The sequence below is a fragment of the Physeter macrocephalus genome, chromosome 10 (genome assembly GCF_002837175.3).
Source record: "Physeter macrocephalus isolate SW-GA chromosome 10, ASM283717v5, whole genome shotgun sequence".
In the NCBI taxonomy this organism is placed as follows: Eukaryota; Metazoa; Chordata; class Mammalia; order Artiodactyla; family Physeteridae; genus Physeter; species Physeter macrocephalus.
In genome coordinates this window covers 45,089,735-45,106,167 of record NC_041223.1, presented here as the reverse complement: position 1 = coordinate 45,106,167, position 16,433 = coordinate 45,089,735, and the positions used below count along the sequence as shown (strand labels likewise).

At 41.3% G+C, this 16,433-nt stretch overlaps 2 protein-coding genes across 2 annotated transcripts in view; one reads left to right on the top strand and one right to left on the bottom strand.

The window, feature by feature from the left end:
- Positions 1 to 575: 575 nt before the first annotated feature.
- Positions 576 to 16,433, bottom strand: part of TRAPPC3L (trafficking protein particle complex subunit 3L) — a 38,308-nt gene continuing 22,450 nt past the window's right edge. The window contains 2 exon segments of the mRNA XM_007109566.1: positions 576 to 695; positions 3,755 to 3,940. Of these exon segments, the coding sequence (XP_007109628.1) occupies positions 576 to 695; positions 3,755 to 3,940 (306 nt within the window).
- Positions 6,070 to 11,748, top strand: CALHM5 (calcium homeostasis modulator family member 5). The gene is made up of 2 exons (XM_007109565.4): positions 6,070 to 6,702; positions 10,144 to 11,748. Exons 1-2 carry the CDS (start codon positions 6,163 to 6,165, stop codon positions 10,549 to 10,551), a joined length of 948 nt encoding a protein of 315 aa, XP_007109627.2. The 5' UTR covers positions 6,070 to 6,162; the 3' UTR covers positions 10,552 to 11,748.

The following is a 16,433-nucleotide window of genomic DNA, read 5'->3' as shown; positions in this document are numbered from 1 at the left end:
ATAGCTTGCCTTGATGATTACAAGTCAAGAGTAGCTTCAGGAGGCTGAAGCTATAAGCCAAGCCTACATATGAGAAAAGTCATATCTACAGCTTCTCAAAAATATGGAAAATTGTTATGAATGGTACTGTTCCTATAAGAGAATGCAATATACGGTATCTAGAAACTGTCTTTATATAGTGACATTGATATTGTATAATTTCATCCATTTTTCCAGTAAGAAGGGATAAATACACCAACTGTGTAGGTCGTATACTTTTTTTTCATTACCACAAGAAAATGAAAAAAACAGACTCTCTTAGGATGGATTATGTAATATGTAGAATTCATGCTTACTATTTTACAAGGAGTTATTTGTATATGAAATCTTGCGGACTCGAGATTGAAAATGTGTGATTTACAAGCAAAGAAAAAAAACAGCTTTAAATCTTAGTGCCCTGCATTTCAAATGTCTGGCTGATTTATAAGTCTTTTAAATCCCATGCTATTAAATAATTCAAAACTTCTATGGCTATATATGTTTAGCTAATATTAACTGCTCAACCAGCCAGCCTGTGGCATTTTGCATGCTATTCTTCATTTTTTCCGTCTGTATTTTTCTTCATCTAGCTTTTTCAGAAATGTTATTCCTATTTCTGTCACACTGTCGCCTTTTAGTCTGTCTTGTAAGAATGTAACATCAGCAGCCAAATGAACCTAGGAAAGACAAAAAGAAAAAAAAAAACAGGCCTGACTCATTCAGGTTTTAAAAAAAACAACCTCTAATTTTTTCTGTCTTTATTTTCAGTTTGATTTACCCCATAAAGAGGTGACTTTCCTTACAAAATGATAAAAAAAGAGCTTTTTCTGTGGATGAAGGGCCCTTTACTGTGTGTCCTCCATTGATGATCTGTCTGTGGTCAGCTCTGTGTGTGAGTCTGCAAAGAGAGGGGTGGTCCAGGACAGGCTCAACCTGGTTGATTCTGGGGCAAGCCCAGGATGTGGGCCCCTTTTTGCTCAGAGTGCAGGTCTAAACTAAGGCTCCTTCTCAGGAAGAACACAAATTTCCAACTCAAAGATAGCCTTGACTCAACGTGCCTTGCCAAGCAGAACTTCCAAGGATAAATAGCTTCTTAAAATGATTCTTCTCCAGGGCTTCCCTGGTGGCGCAGTGGTTGCGCGTCCGCCTGCCGATGCAGGGGAACCGGGTTCGCGCCCCGGTCTGGGAGGATCCCACATGCCGCGGAGCGGCTGGGCCCGTGAGCCATGGCCGCTGGGCCTGCGCGTCCGGAGTCTGTGCTCCGCAACGGGAGAGGCCACAACAGAAAGAGGCCCGCATACCACAAAAAACAAACAAAAAAAAATGATTCTTCTCCAATTGACTTGCTATAAATCACTCTGTCTTTAGCTCAATAACATAATCACTTGTCCTAACAACATTTAGCAATTACTTATGGCTTTGAGAGCTGTGAAAAAACACCCACTAAATAAATTATAAGTATAAAATTAAAAATAGAAATTATAGACATGAATATTTGATACCCAGGTCTTCTTTTCCATGATAAAGCATTTCTCATTTCCAAGACATTGAAGCAAACCCTAGGGCTTGCTTCTCTATTCATTAAAATATACTCACATAAAAGCAGCATATTGCTGACCTACCCTCAATAGAGTACCTGTTCAGCTATTTTAAGTCGTTGGGATAAATAAGATATAAGCAAAAGTACCTAGTAAAAAATACCTAGTAGTTAAATTATGACAAAGACAAAAAAGATCTTATGGGGAAAAAATGAGAGTGAATTTAGCTTCCATATTTCAAAGTGCACTGTACATATGAACTACCATATGACCCAACAATCGCACTACTGGGCATATACCCTGAGAAAACCATAATTCAAAAAGAGTCATGTACCACAGTGTTCATTGCAGCTCTGTTTACAATTGCCAGGACACGGAAGCAACCTAAGTGTCCATCGACAGATGAATGGATAAAGAAGATGTGGCACATATATACAATGGAATATTACTCAGCCATAAAAAGAAACGAAATTGAGTTATTTGTAGTGAGGTGGATGGACCTAGAGTCTGTCATGCAGAGTGAAGTAAGTCAGAAAGAGAAAAACAAATACAGTATGCTAACATATATATATGGAATCTAAAAAAAAACAAAGCGTTCCGAAGAACCTAGGGGAAGGACAGGAATAGAGATGCAGACGTAGAGAATGGACTTGAGGACACGGGGAGGTGGAAGGGTAAGCTGGGACAAAGTGAGAGAGTGGCATGGACATACATACACGACCAAACGTAAAATAGATAGCTAGTGGGAAGCAGTCGCATAGCACAGGGAGGTCAGCTCGGTGTTTTGTGACCACCTAGAGGGGTGGGATAGGGAGGGTGGGAGGGAGACGTAAGAGGGAGGGGTTATGGGGATATATGTATATGTATAGCTGATTATACAGCAGCAACTAGCACAACAATGTAAAGCAATTATTCTCCAATAAAAATGTTAAGAAAAAATACCTAGTAAAAGCAAATAATAAGTGAAAAAGCCTGGGTCTAGTAGGCAGTTAATTAATATTTATTTAGTCTTATCTGACTCACTCCCCTCTCTCACTAAGAATTCCCTGGCCAACCAGCCTGCGTTTGTTAAACCGTAGATTTTGGTGTACCAAATTATCTGCTCCTGTAGCGTGCAAAAACCATGCTTTTGTGAGGCTCACCATCCAATAGAAGGATGTACAGTGCACTTTGAAATATGGAAGCTAAATTCACTCTCTTTTTTTCCCCATAAGGTCTTTTTTGTCTTTGTCATAATTTAACTGAAAATCAGTTAAAATAACAAAAAGACTACATTGAAATTATTTGGATATTTGGGACCACATGAAGTCTGATACATATTTGTCATTCAGCACATATAATCAACTGTTACCCATGAAAGCTGGAGACTTCTTTATCCTATTTCGGACCTGATTTTTTTCCCCAATCTACATGTGAATCACACTGAACTAATTCAACTTCCTTGTCCGTTGAACGAAATATTATTTTTGTGCCTTTGGGCAAGGTCCTCCTTTTACCTGGAATATTATTTTCCCCTTACCCCAAGACCTTCACCTAACTGCTTTTTATCTTTCAGATGTCAGCTCAGAGTTTCCCTAGGAAAGCTTCCCTGCCCACCTCCCACCCAGTCCACCCCACCCCACTCCAGGTCCTCCCGTGGCCCTAAGTCATTTGACCTCTCTACTGGACAGAAGATTCTTGAAGGGCAATAACTGTGTTTTGTTCATCTTTGTATGCTCAGTGTCTCTTAACAGATGCTGATCACTGTCTTAGTTAAATCAATGAATAATTCAGGTGTGGAAGCCAGCCTCCAAAACGGCCCACAATGACCCCGCCTCCTATCATTCAGGTCTTCCCCTCCAACGTTGCCCCAGAGTTGACAGAATCTGTTGTGATTAGATCTACAAAGAGACCTATGTGACAAAGAACTTCATGAAGCCTCTAACCGACTGTGAGAAAGGCACTGAAGCCACGTGAGTGAGCTTGGAAGTAGATTCCCAGCCTTAGAGACTGCAGCCCTGACCAACTGCTTGACTGCATGTGCATTAAGCTGTGAAAGGCTTTGAATCACAGCCACCTAGCAAAGCTGCTACCAGATTTCTGATCCTCAGAAACTGTGTGAGATAATAAATATTTGTTGTTTTAAGAGGCTACATTTGGGGGTAGTTACACAGCACTAGATAATGAATATACATGGCAAAGTAGAGCCTGTGCCTTACCATTTCCAGGGCCCCTCTGATAATCCCACAGAGTAAATTGCAGTAGCACGGAGAAGATGGCCCAGCAGGGAGCTCTTCCACAAACTCCACCAGAGGATTCTTGTCTAGAATCAGGGAAAATTCATTTCTGCTTGAATTGTTACAGGTCGCACTTGGTGTAATTCCCAAGTACATCTTGAATGCAGCCTAGTAAACAGGAAAAAATTTACAAAACTTGGTCTAGAACAAAGAACTGTTAGTAAGGCACCCAAATACCTTTTTCCAGGCACAATGGTTAAGCTCGCGGAGTTTGTAGTCAGAAAGCCTGGGTTCACACTCAGCTTTGAAATTTACACACCCTCTGACTTGTGCAAGTCTCCAACCCTTTTATTTTCATGCAGGGTATCCTAAAGGACAAGTTTCCTGTGGAAACAATGTGGTTTATGAAACTCAGAGTTAGGGCATCATTTTTGAAAAAATCTTTTTCAAAAGTGAATATCCTTTAGGAGGGTAAGAAATTAAAATATTACTAATCATCAGCATACTAGCATAATAATGTTTGCCACATGAGCCTAGTAAAGGATAAGATCCTGAATGAGAAGGGACCCAAGACACACCTGCCACAACAGGAAGGCGACAGAGCAGAGGGCAGAGGGTGCCATGGGAAGATTAAACCCAAGGGTGTGCTTTGGGAAGTGGAGGGAGCCGCAACACCAAGGATGACAAGTCTCTGAGAAGGAACAAGGGTTAGTGGTGGGAGGCACATAAGTGAGTCATAAAGCAGCTTCTCAGAAAAGTCTGCTGTTTTAAAGAGCTGAAAGAATTATGCAATGTAGGGATAGAGGAAGCCTTGGAGACTATTTCTTGCATACCTCCAGTTTCTCAAATGAGTAAACTGGGACTCAGAGAAGTAAAATGACGTGGCTAAGGTTACATTGTAACTTAGTTCCCTGACCTCTAGTCCAAGGGACTTCCTTGTCACAAAATATACAGGCCTGGAATCTGAAGTTTATTAATGGAAATTTGTCAGCTTGACTGTTGTTGTCTTTCAAGTGCCTTAATTAATTTAATTTTAAAATTAAAAGCAGTGTAGGACAGATATGGAGACAATTTCCTTAAATTATTTATAATTAGAAGTACTAAAAGTTTCACCATTCATTCATTCATTCATTCAATAGTACTCATTGAGCACTGCCTGCCTAGCACAGTGCCTGGCACACTGTGGAGAGAAGTGTGGAGTTCGATAACTATTTGGAAAACGAATTATTGAGTAAGCATCCATTCTGTGTTTGACATCATATTTATGCCCAGAATACAAAATGTAATAAGATGTAGTTCCTGTTTTATAAGAGCTCACAGTTAAAGAGGAGCTATAGATATTTAAAAAATAACTGCAATACTATGATAAGCTCTGCAAGTACAATATTATATTTGGTAGCCAGCCTTGAAATAGTCACAGAATAAGAAGCTTCTACCCTGTTTATGAATATTGAGTGAAAGTTTGCCAGGTGGACAAGGTCAGGGGTGTGTGTGTGGCGGGGGGGCGAGATATTCCAGATAGAAGGAACATGTCAAGGGCATGAAATACCATGATGAAGTTCAGGGGAAGTTGGCATCTATCAATTTGTGGGCAACAGGGAGCCCCAAAGGTGTGAGTAGGCTAGGGAGGAACCGGTTTTCTGTTTTAGCGGCATCTCCTTCATGTCAGCATAGAGGATGGATTTAGGATTGAGAATGGGGGTGGGCATGAGGTCAAAGGCAGAGATACCAATCAAGAGGTTACTATGAAAGTCTAGGAAAGAAATGATTAGGACCCTTCTCACTTTGTCTTTCATTCAAAACTCAAACTCTCCCTGAACTTTTCCATATAAATTTCAAATAGCCCAACTCCTAAAATTTGGTTAAAGTCACTAGTCAGTTAAAGAAGATGTAAAATGAATCTTCCAGATCTTAAGTCAAAGTGCAAAAACCTTAAGCAACAAGAGAAAAATACCATCATGAAACTCTAGGCTAGGAGGCTTGATTTGGCTCCCAATCAATTGGCTGAAACCCTATTTCTGCTAATGTTGATTCCTCTGGTTGGAAAATTCCTAGACTATTATCTGTGGAGTCGTAATTTCTTTCTGATTCTCAATCCAAGCCACAGGGAAATAACATAAAAATGGAGGCTGTTCACTTTGAATTTACTCGAATTCTCAGTGTTTGGGCTCTAGTTTCACGGCCTAATATTCACCAGTAGGAGGCATTATCTGAACACTGTTGGGAAATATTCATTCCTAGGGAATGACATTGTTTCCTTATCTGGCTGAATTCAGTCCGAGAAGGAGGACTGTTGCTTCTAACGAAGAAAGAGCTCCACCCTCGGCCACTGCCACAGCTGCTCTGCCAATAAATAAGAGCAAAGCGTTTTCCCTTTGTGTATCTTCAACATGGATGCTCTTCAGGGGATTTTAAAATTCATCCTCAACCAGAAAACTGTTATTGGCTACAGCTTTTTGGCTCTGCTGACTGTGGGAGGTGAGCGTCTCTTTTCACTCGTGGCTTTCAAGTGTCCCTGCAGCACTGAGAATGTGGTGTACGGATTGGTTTTCCTTTTTGCTCCTGCCTGGGTGTTACTGATCCTGGGATTCTTTCTGAACAACAGGTCATGGAGACTCTTCACAGGCTGCTGTGTGAATCCCAGGAAAATCTTCCCCAGGGGCCACAGCTGCCGCTTCTTCTATGTCCTCGGTCAGATCACTCTGAGTTCATTGGTGGCTCCAGTGATGTGGCTTTCTGTGGCTTTGCTCAATGGGACATTTTATGAATGTGCCATGAGTGGGACCAAAAGTTCAAGACTCCTGGGGCTGATTTGCGAGGGCAAGCCCAAAGAGTGCTGGGACGAACTTCACAAAGTACCTTGTGGCAAAATCAGCATGACCCCTATGGACAACGAAGAACTGAAACTGTCCCTGCAAGCCCAGTCTCAGGTAAGAAAGGACAAACATGACTTTTTTCTTTTTTTCCCCGGAGTGAGCTTGAAGTATTCTCTCTGTACTCTGTTGAGCCAGGGCTGAGTCTGAGTCCTCCTAAAACATTTTGAAACTAAATGGAAATTGGAACACGTGGCAGCATTAAGACAATCTGAGGAAAAGCTTTTCAGTGGTTGCTTGGTTAGTAAGATTGCTGATTGGATTGTCTTTTCCATTTCTGGAAAGAAATCTCCTCTGAGTTATACATATGTAAATACTTATGTACTTTAAGACAATCTCTCTGGGTTGATTTTGTAAATAATGCATGACACTAACTCATAAGAGAGTGCTAATGGCAGAGTCATTAGAAGTTACTGCCTTCTAGTAATTATTTTCAGACTGATTTCTCAGAAAAACACACATATCTACTAAAATATAGCTGAACGAAATGAGATAATACTTTTCAAAGCTGCACATAATGTAATTAGTGTAGAGATTCCCTTGCATGATTTCTGGCAACTGCTATCTCTATGTATAAATATTGTCAAGATGGAGAAGAACTTCCTGTATAAAGTGGGTGTTGGCAGTCTCTAAATAGCCTTCAGTGAAACGGGACCATATTCTCCAGGGAGGTTTCGTCCTGTGCTCTGTGCTCTACAGCTAAAAAAGTTCTTACATGACTTTCGAAGCTCCAGATTTGGGGCACTGTTTCATTTAACGGCAGGAAATTGTAGCTTTCCCTAATTGACACAAGGAAGTAGCTTGTCATCCTTCCAGGTACGTGAGCACAGATCCAGATGTGAGCCTGGCCCTGGCCTCAGGAAAAGATGGAATTCCTACTTGTGAGGAACAGGAATGACATTCCCCAAATCAAAACAAGCAGTAAGAGTAGATAAATAGATCCACAGTTTGTCAGGAATGCTATTTGTTTAAGAATACATGTGCTGAAAATGGTGTGATTTTACTTTTTTTCAGCATAGACTCGCCTTTTCAACAACACATCAAGGCAAAATCTTTTTCTAAAATCATACTTTCCAAAACTGGTTGGCAATATAGTCATACTCTCTTCATAAACTGATAAGCCTAAAAATGCTCCCCAAACAAAATCTTTTGTTTCATGCATAAAGCGCATCTTAGAGAAAAACATCCCAGGCTCCCAAACGTCTTCCTTCTTTAGTCGAAGGAAGGTATTAATTACGAGTGTTATGATACAATGAGTGATTTATGATTTGTGTCCTCGGGCACCAGGGCACCATTCAGGTAGATCCAAACACTTGTCACCGTGTGAACTTTTCTTCTCTAAACAGAGGCATAAGGAAATCATGCACACCCTCCCATAGCATAGCCTGGGCAAGCTGACCTGTTTACTTTTCAGAGGAAAGAGAAAGGCCTAGGGCTGATTCCTAGGAGAAGAGGCATAAGAGATGTGGACAAAGGGAACTGAGTCACAGCAGGTGCCCACTACGGTGCCTAGTGCTTCTGACAGGCAGGCGCGCAGAAGCGACAAAGAGTCCAGGCCAACAACTGGGTATGCGGCTGGGGGTAAAAGGTGCCGCGTCCGTGGGTGGAGCAGAGAAATGGAATCCAGCTGGGTGGCTTGCTATTCTTCGGGAAGGTAGGGTAGAACAGTGGCAAGAACTCCGTCTTGGAGTTCGCTCTCACTTGGGCTTGGATACTGATTCTACCACTCACCAGCTATGTGGCCCAGAGCTACTGGGCTTGGAGGGGTGCTGGAAGGTGTAGTAGATGATGGACGTAAATGGATATAAAGCTGCTGGCACGGAGTAAGTGTTCTAAACTGACGAGAAAAACGCCAGGGTTTCAGGGAGAGACTCGTGCAGAACGGGACACTCTTGAGGGCTGGGGTGGGAGCATCCACCATGTCTAGGTAGACCCTGGGTACCATGAATTAGGGACGAACAGAGGGCTCAGTGCTCAGTGCTCAGCGCTCAGGTGAGAGCCAGTCGAAGGTAAGGTCATGCAATGGGGGAGGGGGAGTCTGAAGCTGATCAAACAGTTGATGACACAGCAGAATTGGTTCAGATACTGAGGTGAGATGGCCTACTGGCCTACAGGAGAACCGGCTGTGTGGAAAAAGAAAGGTAGAGTTTAAAGAAAAGAGGAAGATCCGAGGGGGACAAGCACAAGGGACTAAAGTAAATGTGAGGACTTTCACACGATGGGAGCTGTGCTTCATTTGTTAAATCACATCAGAAAGATATCCTGTGTTCAGTAATGCTTTTACATAGACATGGATACGTTTGAAAAATAGCAGCACGTGACAATGGCTGATACTTACTGAGTCACGTGTACGTCTACATCATCTCATTTTAATGCTCCAAATTACCCTCTGAGGTAGGTAAGCCCCACTTTACAGCTGAGAAACCTGAGGCATGGAGAATAGCCACAGAAAGGAGAAAGTTGAGATTTAAACCCAACTAGTGGCAACCCAGAGTTGTTAGCATTCATGTGGGGTCTGAGACCCTGTACAATGACCTCCATAGTCTGGAGTTGGAGTTTGGGAAACACTGGTTTAAAGCATTGGAGCATATTTGTGGTTCTGTTACGGTCTGAATGGGTTCATTTGCAGATTGTTTCTGTGTTCAGATAGGCCCATCTGCTGAGAAATACTACGGGCCATTTAACTAAAATGTCAAGAGAAACTTTGAAAGAGCTTTATTAGCTGTCCACATATGAAATTAATTCCAATTGTGAAAAATATAATTAGAACAACAAAAAGTTTAGAAGATTATTTGAGCTGCTTAGACTTCTGTTTTTAAAGTTCAGAAAAAAACCCCAGCAGAACCATTTCGTATTCAGAGAGGAATTTGTTTTTTCCAATTACCCAAATTCAGAACCAGCAAATCCTGAAGGTTTGCAATGACTCTATTTTTTTTTCTTGGCTTTTATGCAGCCTTCCAATTCTTATAGCTTCAGTTTCCTTATTGTGTTACATTTGTCTCACTTTATCCTGGATAATGAGTGATGATACTTCTCTCAGGGAGGGTCTGCTGTTCTCTGCAAACAATGTAACATGGGAAAAATCAGTCACGGGCCATGAATATGCACGTATCAACTCCTGAAAGCACTCCACTAAGGTGGTCATTTGCTCAAATGACCCCATTTACTCATGCACAGAATTCTTTCCTCTAATAGCTAGTACTATTTGAGGGCTTGGTTTTTCCAGTTCTTGGATAATCTATATTTTTGCTCATTTCCATTCGCCTGCCTTCTGGGTCTTTCTTTGCATATCAGCCATGGTGGGTAGGATGGAGAGTAGAGGTTAGGTAAACCCTAACTTTATTTGACTGTAAAAAAAAACCTGTCGTTAGTAATTGAGATGAAGGATTTCAACCGAGGTCTGGTATTAAATTAGCCATACATTTCCCGATAACACTACCCCGGCTCCCGGAGAAGAGGCTTTGCTTTTGAGGTCCTCAATATTTCTTTCTTTCTAAGATTCTAGGATGGTTCGTGATTTGTTCAGCATCTTTCTTCTCTCTGCTCACCGCTTGTTATGCTCGCTGCCGATCAAAAGTTAGCTACCTTCAGCTGAGTTTTTGGAAGACGTATGCACAAACAGAGAAGGAACAGTTGGAAAATACGTTCCTGGACTATGCCAAAAAGCTGAGTGACAGGAACCTGAAATGCTTCTTCGAAAACAAGAGGCCAGAGGTCTTCTCCATGCCTACCTTTGCGGCCTGGGAGTCTGCTTCAGAGCTGCATTCTTTCCACCCAAACCAGCAACATTACAGCGTCCTCCACAGGGTGGTGGAAGATGGTCTGGAACTTCGCCCTGAGGATGATGAGACTGCAGTGGTGCTTGTGGATGCTGTTCAAAATGTGCAGCTCACCCACCATCACTGACTCATGGTGTCTAGACATCTTCCTACTACGTCAACAGCTACCCGAGCATCTCTGCGTTTTCTCACATTTAGTGTTTCTTTATAAGACAATAACACAAAGGGAAGCAGCTTTGCAGCTCCCAGCTGCAGACAGTGTCATGTGGTCAAACTGATGCTGAGTGACTGGCCAAGGATGGTGACAGAAGTGCTGTCGCATTTGTCGGGGGTTGGGCTCAGGGGCTTCAAGTTCTAAGATTTCATGATTGACAGTGAGACTCATGCTAGAAGGTCTGCCACTCTGTGTAAATATGGTCATGGCATACGGGGGGTAGCAGTGGTGACTTGTGAGTGAGTGTGGTACTCTTAACAGACTTCTGTACAGTGGAATCTGTGGTGTAGTTGGTAGAAATCCTCACTCAGTAAATCTATCCTATTGCCTTTCAAGGAGGTGTGAAATTCTATCATTTGAAATTCATTTCCTTGGAATCTGAAGACACCAGTTCTCAAAATAACACATTAAAAGAATATGAAGCCTAAAATTCAGAGCTTTTCACATGTTTCCACTATGCACTGAAAGTAGACCCCTACGGTCAGGGCTGTATTATGACTTTTGTGGGCTCTAGGCACTTTTGCCTTCATGAACCCATTTCCACATTAAAAAATACACATGTACACATACACACAAGCACACATATACATATATATATATTTATGACTGTATTGATATAGACATATATTAATATTACATGTTAAAACTTTTTTTCAACCTTGAAGTTCATTTATTTCCTGTGACTTTATAAGAAACTAAAAACACTTTTGTGGGCACTTACAGAATGCAAATTTTGCATTCTATTATGTAATATATCTACATTAGTTTAACTATACAGATATATTAATTCCCTCTAAATCTCTGAGTGAGATTGATATTTAAGGGAGAGGCACCATGTTCTATGCTGTGGCTCACATCTTATACCACAGAGAGTCCTTGCCTCCTAGTTGGAGAATCCTGAGGATGAACTCCTTATTACCATGGAACATTATCCCAAATTGGGGAAAGGATCCTATAGGTATAAGACCTGAAACAACATATCCTTGGGAACTTGGAGGTGCAGAGTCAGGTTGTGTGTGTGAGTGTGTGTGTGTGTGCGTGTGTGCGTGTGTGTGTGTGTGCGTGTGTGTGTGTGTAGGTGGGAGAGTGGGAGGTGGGGGCTGTGCTGTTGCAATATTTGAAATATTGTTTGGGTTTTATGTGTGTGTGTGTGTGTGTGTGCGTGTGTGTGTGTGTGTGCGTGTGTGTGTGTGTAGGTGGGAGAGTGGGAGGTGGGGGCTGTGCTGTTGCAATATTTGAAATATTGTTTGGGTTTTAAACATGGGATATGATAAATGTTTAACAACTGGCTCTCAAAAAAAAAACAAACCCTGATTTGAAGTGTTTGCCAATATCTATGACGTAATTTCAAGTTACCAAGGTGATGTCACTGAAAGCAGACTTAGGAAGAGATGGTAACTATGGGCTCTATGAGCTGGAACTTTCTAAGAAGTTTTTATAGCTAGTATTTTTTTTTTTTTTTGCATTTACTTTGATTCTAGCCAGACCATCTCCCGTGCAACTTTGGTGCATCTGAGTTTCACTGTAATAAAACCTAACCATGGGAAATTAAACTTGGCTCAGTGGCTCCAATTGAGAGATGGAGTCTCTTTCTCTTCTTGATTCTGACCTTAATGAACCAATAGAATGTAGCAGAAGTGAATCCAGATTGCAGAATTGTTGCAGCTTATGCCTTGGTCTCTGGCAATGCTCAGCCTGGTAAAAGCCAGCCACCATGTAAGAAGTGCAATTACCCTTAGAGCGCCAAGCTCTGAAGAAAGCCAAGCTAGCCAAATGGAGAGAGAGAGAGGGAGCAAAAGAGAGAGAGAGAGAGAGAGAGATTAAAAAGAGTTAGTTGGCTAACTCCAACTCTTTGAGTCATTCTATTGATAGGTTAGGTAAAGTACCAGGCATCTGAGTGAAGAAGTCATTTTGGACATTCCAGCCTCAGCAGACAAGACATGGAGAAGAACCAGGGGACCCAACCGACAGCCAGAAAAAAGGTCCCAGGTCTACGGTCTGAGTGAAGTCATTCCAGCCATCAGACTTTCAAGCCACACCATCTGAGGTTGCAGACATTACAAAGGGGTCCCCAGGATGTTCTGCCCAAATCCCTGATCCAGAAAATCATGAGCTTAAAAAAATATTTGTTGTTTTAAGCCATCAGATTTGGGGGCGCTATGAAGTAAGATAGCCTGAACAGTAATATGTGAAAATCAGAATTTATTAAAAGAGAGAAATTAGAGGCAAATTGAATTTATACATAGATTTATACAAAAATTCTCCCTATGCATAGGTGTTTCCTTAATAATTTTTTCCTCTTGATTTCAGGAAGCAGTATATCCTCTGTGGAATGATTTGATAGATGCTGAATAGGTACCTCTCCAAACTAGCTCCACCAAAGCCTGAAATTCATTTTTAATGATTTTTGGTTAAATTTGGTTTGAGAGGAACACACTGATGTGAGTTAATTCAGTTTAAAATAAATAACTGAGAGGAGAAACATACTATTATCATTAACACCTAGAAGAAAATGGCAGTAGAAGATACAGGATAGGTTGGCCTTGAGTAAGCTAGAAACAGATTGGTCTTCTAGTCTTGCTCCTCAAAGTGTTGCCTTCAAACCACAGCATCAGTAAGTGAGGGAGCTGTTAGAAATGCCGAATCAGACACCATCATAGACCTGTTGAATCAAGCCTGCCGTTAAACGAGATCTTAGGTGATTCCTATGCAACTTAAATTTTAGAAGTGCTGGAGCGGTGGTTCTCAAACTTTAACGCATGCCTAAATCATCTGGAGGGCTTGTTAAAATGTAGATTGCTGAGCCCAAGTGCCTGATTTGGTAGGTTTGGGGTGAGAATTTGCATTTCTAACAAGTTCTCGGGTGCTGCTGCTGGTCTAGGGATCACATCTTGAGAACAACTGCTCTAAAGCAGGGGTCCCCAACTACCAGTCCGTGGCCTGTTAGGAACCAGGCCACACAGCAGGAGGTGAGCAGCGGGCAAGCGAGCGAAGCTTCATCTGCCGCTCCCCACCGCTCCCCATCGCTCACATTACCACCTGAAACATCCCCCCCAGACCCCGGTCAGTGGAAAAATTGTCTTCCACAAAACCGGTCCCTGGTGCCAAAAATGTCGGAGAACCACTGCTCTAAAGCACAAAGCAGGCCACGCCAAGGAAGGAAGCCTAGAAGAAATTCAGAATCTTGGGCCCCACCCCAGACCTACTGATTTAGACTTTATGCTGTTATCAACCTGAGAACATGGGGTAACTTTCCATGTATTTTCTATTATTCAAGGTGACCTTTCATCCCTTAACGATATTTTAAAGTTTTCCTCACAGAAGTTTTGCAAGCGCTGTGCATTTGTAGGTAACTTCTTTGCTGCTAGTCTAAGCGTTTCTTTTTCCCATGATATTTTCTAAGTGATGGTTATTTGAGTACATGCAAAAGCTATTACTTTATGCATATTAGTTTTATACCACCATACCTTACTGATTTTTAAATTATTTGCTTCTTTGTAGAGCTTTTCAGAATTAGAAAATCACTATTTTGCAACCCCTAATGACATAATGGATCTGGACAACAAATAATGAATTCTGAACTACTAGGTGAAGGCGGGATGGGTGAGGAGCATGCAACTTGAAGCCACTCCTCCATCTTAGCATCCCTAAAAATGGGACAACCATACATTATGTGACTCCTTATGTTATGCAGTGCAAGAGTAAGTACACAGTACAACTTGTGAAATATTGTTTCCTAAAATAACTAAATCTGACTCTAATCAAGATCTTACTCTTAGTTTATAGGAAATGTAGGCAAGAGAAAACAAGTTAATTAACACCATGAGGAAGCAACCAAGTAAATATAGAATATAGGACATGCTATCGGACGTATGACCCAGCTTTCCGTAGACCAATGGCATTAAAAAAAAAGGAGAATAAAAGACAAGAGACGTAATGACCAGAAACAACATGTGGGCCTTATTTGTATCCTGTTTCAAACAACCACTGACACAGGATATCTTTGAGATATTTAGGGAAATATGAATGGGTATTAAATGGGTATTAGATAATTTCAAGGTCATTTTGAGGTGTATGATGATAGCACATTGGTTTATGTTTTACCAGTTTGAGATGCACATTGAAATATTTATATGTGAATTACCAGAATGTCTAGCGTTTTCTTTAAAATATTTCAGCACAAAAAAAGGGGGAGCTGATAGTTGAGACAAGATGGGCAAAATACTGATACTTATTGAAGCTGGATAGTGGGTACTTGGGACTTATTACATATTCTCTTTATATTTGTGTAGGTTTGAAATTTTTCATAATAGTTATATAATGAAATAAACTATGTGCTCACCTCAGTTCTTTTTGCTGAAGTTTTGTCAATCAACTCCTGCTTGCCTGGAGTTTACCCTCCAGTATTATTCTCATAAAAAGTTCTCAGGAATCCTATTCCCTGAATTTTTACATATTCAAGTTATTGACCTATTCTATACTTGAAGGACAGTTTAGCTGGTTCACACTTTCTCTACTTGAGTATATTTTAAGCGTTACGCCACTGTCTTTTGTCATTAAATTCTGTTAAGGAAACATCTGATGCCATCCTAATTTATTACTAACGCGATGTTTTTAACCTATATTCTCACAAAATTCTTTCTTCATCTTTAAAGTCCAAAAACAGTACCAAATATGCTTTCAGATAGGTCTTTTGGATCAATTTTCCCTGCTACAAGTTATACTCTTTCATTATGGAGAAATATTTTCTCTTGTTTCAAGAAAATGGAGTTTGTGAGTTTCCCATTATTCTCCTTGTTGCTCTATATGATTTTTAAGAAACATTATGGTTTTAGATTCAGAATTAAGCCACTGCTATGTTCCTATTGGAATCTCATTAATTTAATAATAATTTTAAAAAGCTAAGTTATCTTGTGGTCTTAATTCTTGTTTAACCCATTCCTACCCTCTCCTTCTCCTTTGCCCATTCATGCAACCAGAATAAAGTCAATACTTGCAGCCCCTCACCTATGAGGTGAATAGCAAGGAGCAGTGGATATGTGCATGTACCTTTTATATGGCAGCTGCAAGGATGAAGACTTTTCTCATTTGTGTGGTTGCTGCCTTGATTGTTGTCATGTATTCAGCCAATCCCATCATTGCCCAAAGTTCCCAGGAGAACCTAGATTGCCCTGAGGAGCTGACACAAGGAAGGATCTGGCTCCAGTTCTAATCATTTATAGCAGTGGCTTCTGACTAAACCTAAATGAAGCCCCCAATGTGTACTGGGACATAATGAGACTTTAGGAGAGGTAGAAGGGCAAGCTGAGCTACTGAGGCTGGACTTGAGCATGGAGCGTGACCCCAGAAGGAGGCCTGGGGTTACTTTAGGCAAGGCAAGTGTCAGTGGCTTTGTACTTATACCTATTGGAGTAGGGTTTTGGTCAAGAGCATTAGGTTAGTTTAATCCCTTTTGGAGATTGGAAGATTCTTTTTTTTTTTTAACTTAAAAAAAATTATATTTATTTTTTTATTTTTGGCTGCATTGGGTCTTCGTTGCTGCGTGCGGGCTGTCTCTAGTTGCGGCGAGTGGGGGCTACTCTTCATTGCGGTGTGTGGGCTTCTCATTGTGGTGGCTTCTCTTGTTGTGAGTCTAGGCACGCGGGCTTCAGTAGTTGTGGCACATGGGCTTCAGTAGTTGTGGCTTGCGGGGTCTAGAGTGCAGGCTCAGTAGTTGTGGCTCACGGGCTTAGTTGCTCCATGACATGTGGGATCTTCCTGGACCAGGGCTCAAACCCGTGTCCCCTGCAATGGCA